The sequence below is a fragment of the Haliaeetus leucocephalus genome, unplaced genomic scaffold (assembly GCF_000737465.1).
Source record: "Haliaeetus leucocephalus isolate CR32 unplaced genomic scaffold, Haliaeetus_leucocephalus-4.0 Scaffold120, whole genome shotgun sequence".
Classification (NCBI taxonomy): Eukaryota; Metazoa; Chordata; class Aves; order Accipitriformes; family Accipitridae; genus Haliaeetus; species Haliaeetus leucocephalus.
The window spans coordinates 1037439-1044760 of NW_010972556.1; the positions used below are offsets into that span (position 1 = coordinate 1037439).

General features: G+C 41.8%; 1 protein-coding gene across 6 annotated transcripts in view; it reads right to left on the reverse strand.

Moving 5' to 3' along the window:
• Positions 1–2746: 2746 nt before the first annotated feature.
• Positions 2747–7322, reverse strand: part of ZNF131 (zinc finger protein 131) — a 24338-nt gene continuing 19762 nt past the window's right edge. For 5 of the 6 annotated variants that reach the window (XM_010585783.1, XM_010585786.1, XM_010585788.1 and 2 more), the window contains one exon: positions 2748–5249. In XM_010585783.1, the coding sequence (XP_010584085.1) occupies positions 4587–5249 (663 nt within the window). In that variant the 3' untranslated portion in view covers positions 2748–4586. Of the gene's footprint in view, positions 5250–7322 lie in introns of all 6 variants that reach the window. The other variant, XM_010585784.1, reaches the window with a different exon arrangement.

The following is a 7322-nucleotide window of genomic DNA, read 5'->3' on the forward strand; positions in this document are numbered from 1 at the left end:
GCAACGCTGCGGCCGGGATGCGGACAGGGCCCCGGCTCACCAAGCTGGGCCCGGCCGTGGCTGAAGCTGGACTGGGTCCGAGCTGGTGAATCGGGAACGGGCTCCAGCTTCCGCTCTACCCGCCCGAGCTGGCGCTTGTTTGGCAAGCTGCAAGTTACTCACATTTTCATCACGAACAGGCTGCTTTCATTTTTAAATTATTTGCTAGCAGCAAACACTACAGGTTAAGAACAACAAAAAAGTCTAACCGTGCGTTTTATTTTCATGATAGTCCCTGTCGAAGAGATACTCCAACCCTTAAAAATAAGCAACCAAATTAAACATCTATTATAAAAGTTTCTTCACTGGAAATATTAATGAGTTACAGAATTTGCGTAAGAGAGCACTGGAAATAATAATGAGTTACAGAATTTGTGTAAGAGTACTGTATTCTGCACCCTTAGCTATTAAACGTTCCGCTGCAGGCAGGCGAAACAAAGCAGAGGCTGCCCCATCCTCCTCTAATGACCATTTCACACAGGACCAACATCCAATTTCATCCTGTCGTGAAATGGAGTGGTTTGGACCGCTTAAAGAATAACCTTTAAGGGTATTAGCAAAAATGATTTAATAGGAATTTGTAAAAATGTGACGTCACAGAATCCAATGGCAAGGTTCGCTCTATTACTTAATTCATGGATGAAACGTACAAAGGAAAATTAAGTTAGAATCAAACTAAAATTCTGAATACAGAGGCTGAAGACAAAACAGGGTAAAAGAGAAACATTCAAAGGAAAACCAAGTTAGAATTGATTTCTCATGATTTGTACAGAGATTGGGAAAGTAAGAAGGGTAAGGGAGACTCTCCCGTTGAGCCACAAGGCTCAGAGAAGACCCCCTTGCTTTCTAAACTCCTGTCAGAGTTTAGGTGCAGCTGGATCGACTCCTAGTCCCAGACTTGGTCAACGGTTTATGTCTAAAGAGATTATAATAGCAGCATGAGGTTTATTCACAGTTGAATAAAACTCACGACAGTGATTTATGTATAGATTAGTAAACCTACTATAGAATATTCAGGCTAGTACACACACACATGCACAAAGACACTAAGAGATACAAGCAAGTAAAAGAGATATACCTGGTAAAAACTCCCCTCAAGTTCAGTGAAACTATTCATGTCAAATGCTTTGGCATTTTTCTCAATGGGCAAAGGGTCAAGCCTCAAGGAGCGGAGAGTATCAGCCCAGGTCCCATCGGCTTTCAGCGACAGACCTCCAGTCTTCACCAGCTGAAGAGTTTGCGAGCTGTGAGAGGCGTCCCACTCAGAGGGAGATGCTGGTCACAGCGCACTGCAGTCCAGGAGAGCTCAAAGGGTCTCACTTAGTACTACTGCTTATAGGTTCGTAAGATGATTGGCTTTAGTCATCAGCAAGTTACTGGCATTTCAGGTGCACTAGTACCGTTTCATGTCAGCAATGATTCAGGTAAGGAAGGCTCCAAGGCTGTCAGAGAATGACTTTGGATTCAGATACAGGATGTTCCAAGGCTGTCAGGAGAGGATTGAGATATGTCTGAAGGTTGTCAGGAAATCACTAATTATCCCTGCACAGCAGGAGTCCTTGAGACAGTCAGCATGACTCCCTGTCTTAGCCATGCAAGAGTTCTGGTACGGTCAAGGGATGCTTAACTGCCCAACTCATTACTCTTATGCTAAGGCCTGGCAAGACTTCCCAAGTTCGTAGATCGGCCCAGAGAGAGGCGGAGATGCACCAACACGCATCCTCATAAGCCTGCAGATGAAACATGCTTTGGCTCAGGAAGACTGTTTTCCAAAAAAAAAAGCAGCTAGTCCTTTCTTATATTGCCTGAATAACCTCGCATCTCCCAAACTATTGATCAGCTCCCTCTCCCCTCCCTGCTCTACTTTCAGAAATAGCTTACGGCCTTTCATCAATATCACATATAAATCTACAAGACTACCACAACCCTTGGTCTCAATTTGATGCTTAATTTTATTTTATATTCAGACACACCTCATGGGTTTTTGTTCATTCCCACTTTTTCATTTCTCACTGTCTAGACCCCACTGCTTTAGCTGATTATTTTCCTTTGGCATAAATTGAAGCATTCACCCTGCACGTCACCCTATTGCAAGCTGCAGACCAGTACATGCGTAACACAGGTCTCTGGGGACCAGCAGTATATATATATTTAGAAGGAAGAACTCCTCCAATGGTGCGGAGGTAACACACGAGTTTGGAGAGGTCTGTGTGTCTATACAGACATTTGGGGCAGAAAGAGGATGGCAAGGCGGCCATTATAGAAAGCAGCCAGAGCTTCTGACTCCCCCAATCTTCCCTCCCTCAGTATGAGCTCTTGCAGCAAGAAGGCATGGGGAACTCCACTGGTGGGAGCAATCTGGGCTTCAGACATTTGGAAAGGAAATTACAGGGGAGAAGGGGTTGCAAAGGGAAAGGCTCTCCAGTGGAGTTATAATTTGAGGAGACTTCCACCTTGTCCCTCAGGGTGAGGAGGGGATTGCTTGTGGTCCCACCATGCTCCCACCCAGGCTCAGCAGAAGTCTGGATGGGGCAGCACTCGGCACAACAACAGAGCATCATTTCTCTCCTACCAAATTAATGAACTGTTGTTGAAAAGGGGAGATCAAACAGAACAAAGAAATAGCCTGACTGTGCTTATGGCCCTGCTACCAATACCATGTAATTGCTCAATTTACATTGGACTTAAATTACGTAAAAGTTAGTTTCATCGGTTAGACACCCAGCCAGGTTGTTCCTTTAATTCCACAGATACAAACCTTGTGTCTATATGCACAAATACCTAAAAAATGAGAGTTATGCAGCTAAGCAAGGAGGCCTGTCCCCTCCGTGTTAACAGAAGACAAGCCTCTTATCAGAAGCCAGGTATATATACAATAGCCAACTTTTACGTTCATGATTAACATTGGGCCACATTCTTCCCTCTGCACAGAATCTTGTCACATATTACTTCCCTCTCAGAAAACACAAAACATCATAAAAAAGAATGCAAGTTACATTAATCAAATTGTTTAAAATTTTAATTGAGATCCATGTTTGTTTTGCAACAATTTCTCAAAGGCTACGATGAAACACAAGAACCATTTTGAACGAGACTAAATAAAAGCACAAATCCCAGGAAATAATTCTGCATTTGGAGAGGACTGAATAGAAGAGCCTGATTTTAACTAAGAACTACAGGATTACCGATAGCATTAGGGAATGTCCTTGCAAAAATTCCTCCCTTCAGTTAAGGCTTTGAAAAGAAAGTTTTTCAGAAGTGTGCAGCACCTCTAATCTCAAGACAATAATTGAGAATTAGAAGTCCTTAGCATGCTTGAACATAAAGCTAGACAATTATTTTCTAAAAAAAAAAAAATTAAAAAAATCTAACTTTACAGTGAAGAGCTATTATTCTTACTAAAAATTAGATTGATTCTTACCACTGGGAGCTGGCACTATAATCGCCAGTCACTCAGTTGTTCCTAATTTATTGGATGAAACAAATGATGCAACATTTCATGGTTGGTATTGTTTTATTGTCTAATATTGATTAAATTATTTACACTGCTACTTTTCAGTCCACAGTTTACCACCCATACGTATGGCTTTTACTTTTATGTTTAGCACATCTTTGTGTCAAGTGTCAGAATTTCATTTCAAAAAACCAGGAACCTGATACCATATAGACAAGTCTCCTATATTTATGTTTAAACATATTAATTTTCAAAAATGATGATTTATAAAAGAAGAATCTGCTGGTAGCTTTCTTCCAGCTCATGTTTACCACAGATTCTACTGCGCTTTTCCTATTTTAAAGTGTTCCTTTTAGAGTGTCCTGCTGCCTCCACATGGAATCTGTTTCCTCCCTCACCCACCCCTCTACTGAATTTAATGCAAAAAAAAAAAAAAAAATCAGTAGCTGACAATTTTAAGCAAAAATATGAAGCGCTGTAACATTACCTACATTGCTTTTTACTGAAGTAGGTTCTTGAACACTCTAGCAACTTTGTGGAAATTTAACCAGTCAGTGTTGAAAAGGCACACGATTTTTGTGCTCAGAGACCTCCAGCAACAATATTTTTTCCCCAGCCTGAAAGTTAGGGACGGCTGTTAGGATACAGGAAACAGTTTGATCCAAAAATTCACAGGTACCCAATTGTCACTTACAACAGAACCCACCAGATTTTACTGATTCTTCTGCCACAGACACCCTGCAAATTTATAACAAGAGATTGCTTCTATTGCAAGAGGAAAAGAGGTGAAGTTACTCTTACATACATATCTGGGGATGCTGTAACAATGATACAAACTATTCATGATTAAAATCCTCACAAAGCTGTCCGTGTTGGCGGTAGTTTCTGTTCCATGGTATTACATGAAAAGTTATTTTTCACATATGACAGAAGTTTAGTTGTACATGAAGAAAGCTAATTTTGGTCCACTTGTCCAGCTTCCTAAAGACAGCATATTGGAAAGCTGACCACTGACGATTCAAAAACCAATGTAAAAGTTAACAAAAATAATTTGGTATTTCATTCCTAAACCTGCACAGTGTGGCTATTTGTCCTAGTCATCCATCTTTTCATTCTGTGTGCCCACTAACTGTTGAGTTTTTAAGTCTTCAGCTTGTTCATGATCTTCCTTATCTGCATCATCTACTTGATTAGGTTCCTTTTCTTCTGCTTCTCCTTGATCAACAGTTTCATATTCTACTTGTTCAAGGTCTGTTCCATCTATAAGTTCTGCCTGTACTTCTTCCATCTGTATTTGATTTACATGCTCAACATGTAACTGCTCCACATGAACTTCAGCACCTTCTTCAGTTTTAATGTGTTCAACTTCCAAGTAACTAATTTGCACCTGTTCTTGCAGTTCATCTATCTGTGTGCCTTTCCCCTGATTATCCTGTATGAGATCCTGGTGCATCTGTTCCACAGTTACCTGTGCAGGATCCACTTGTACCTGAATTATTGGTAGGACGTGGACTTGCTCCACTTGTTCTATTATAGTCATTGATGTTACTGGTTCAGCTTCCACAGCTTCCACTGGAAGAACCTCTTCTGTCACTATTCGTTCTGAAATATTGTGCATTTCTTTGAGATGCCTTCTCAGCTCACTGCCTTGCATAAACCACAAATCACATAAGGTACAGTGGTTGGGTTTGTCACCGGTGTGTATTACCAAGTGATCTTTGAATTGATCCCAGCTGTTAAACACACTGTTACAAACCTGAAACAAAAGATACAGTTTGTTAAACAGTGCCAACAGAAATATGACTAAGTACAGTGCCTATTTCACATCATGGCTTCACATAGTCTAGCTTCTTGCTACTTGGATTAAAAAAACATATAAGTTAGAGGTAAAAGCTGAGAAGTCAGCTTCAGATGAACAGAAGACCTGGTATATATTTATTTAAGAAATAGTGTGCTACTTTGAGTCGTGCATATATACCTACAAAATTTATGAATCAGTACAGCATTTGAAAGTTTTCTTATTTTAACCTTATATGAAATTCACATACAGTAGCATGCCCCAATAAATATCTGGTGCTAGAATTTTGGGTGGAGAGCTATTTATGTAATAATATTGTACAATGAAAGTGTAATACAAACTGTCCCTTTACTGAAGTTCTGGATGTAGTACTACTAGCCAACTTTTCCTTAGCAGCTTTCATTTGGCTCATGGCATCGTGAGGTTTAACTGGCTAGACTGAACTCTCCCATTTTGCCATTTCAAAAAACCACTTGAATGATGTCAGCAGATAAAACTCTCTTAAAACTTGATCCCTTTAATTGTCTTCCAGCTAAAAGTACTGCCTCAACTGCAGACACAACATTTTCACAAAGCACATGAGCACACTTCCTTCTCTTCCTACTGAGGTAAGTAGCCTGAAAACAACACACAAGAGACTGCAGAAATGAACGAGGTGCCAGGTGTGATGGTCTGACAAATTATAGTCAATGTCTCAAACATTCATTAAAGAACTTTGGTGAATAAAATGGCCTCTGTAAAACTGCTGGAGTTTTGTGAACAGGACAATGTGGGCGGAGGAGAGGGCCCCACGGAGGGTGGGACTGCACTTCTCCAAAGCCGCAATTCCATGTCTTAAGTGACCAGGAGAAGGAGCACAGCATATGTGCCTGGAGGAGGAGGCCCCACGGAAGATAGGACTGTGCTTCTATCTTAGGCGGTCATGTCAGCAGGGAAAAAGAGGCAGCTCCCCAATGAACCCCCCCAAAGCTCACCGACCGATTCCAGAGAACCCCGGGAACAGGAACTGTGCATGTTGAGACCATCAACTAACACACTATAAAAGAAGGGAGAATGAGTTCTCAGTGCGCGCCCTCCAGAACTGGATCTCTACGCTGGCTGGACACAGGACTGGTGAAACCCTTTTCTTCTCTCTTTCTTTCTCTCTCTCCCTCTTTTCTTTCTCTCTTTTCCACAGTCCCTACACCTTATCCTTTTAAACATAAACCGCTGGCCAAGTCTGAGACTAGGAGTGGATCGAGCCGCCCCTGGGCTCCTCTTTGAGAAGGAGTCCAGAAAGCAAGGGGGTCTGCTCTGAACCTCGTGACTCAATGGGAGGGCTCTCCTGATACAGTTCCATGTTCCTTTTTCCATTTCTTTTTCTACACCTCCCTTCTCTTTTCAAACAGCAGTTCACTTGTACTTGCGCAAGGTTAGCTAGGTTGAATAAATGTGGATTGTTGTTTGAACTCCCCTGGTGTCGTTTCACCTTAATTCTGACAAAGGAAATCGACAAACCTGGGTCTCTCCAACTTTGGGACGTGACACCAGGGCATAAGAGAGAGAAGAGTGCAGTAGAGTCAGGCTTGGAGTAAAAAAGCAGGCTCAGCAGTCTTTGTCCATGCAAGTGTTCTTGGCTGCAGAAAGCAGCAAAGAACACATGTTTCAACACCCCTTCACTGCTGGCAAATAGTTTTGAAACAGGATGTTCCACCTCCTCATAATCTTAGCATCCACAGAAGGATGACGGACTATCTGACAGGGATTAACTCAAGAACAGGTCTGTGTAGTGGAGCTAAGTATCTCCACTTTGCTGTTGAAGTCTGTTAAAACAGGTTTGTGATTCTAGTGCCATGCTTTTTTTCCCCTGGGGTCATGCTTTAGAAAGAAGTTGCACATACACTTCTTAAAATACTAACCTTATAGATAAGCACTTGAAATTACTTAGTCAGGGTGGGCAAACAGGCATGGCACGGCAGTTCATGTGGCAATTCACACAGGGAGGCTGCAGCCCCTTCCCAGCTCGAGAAGGCTACTCAAGTGGTGGGCATC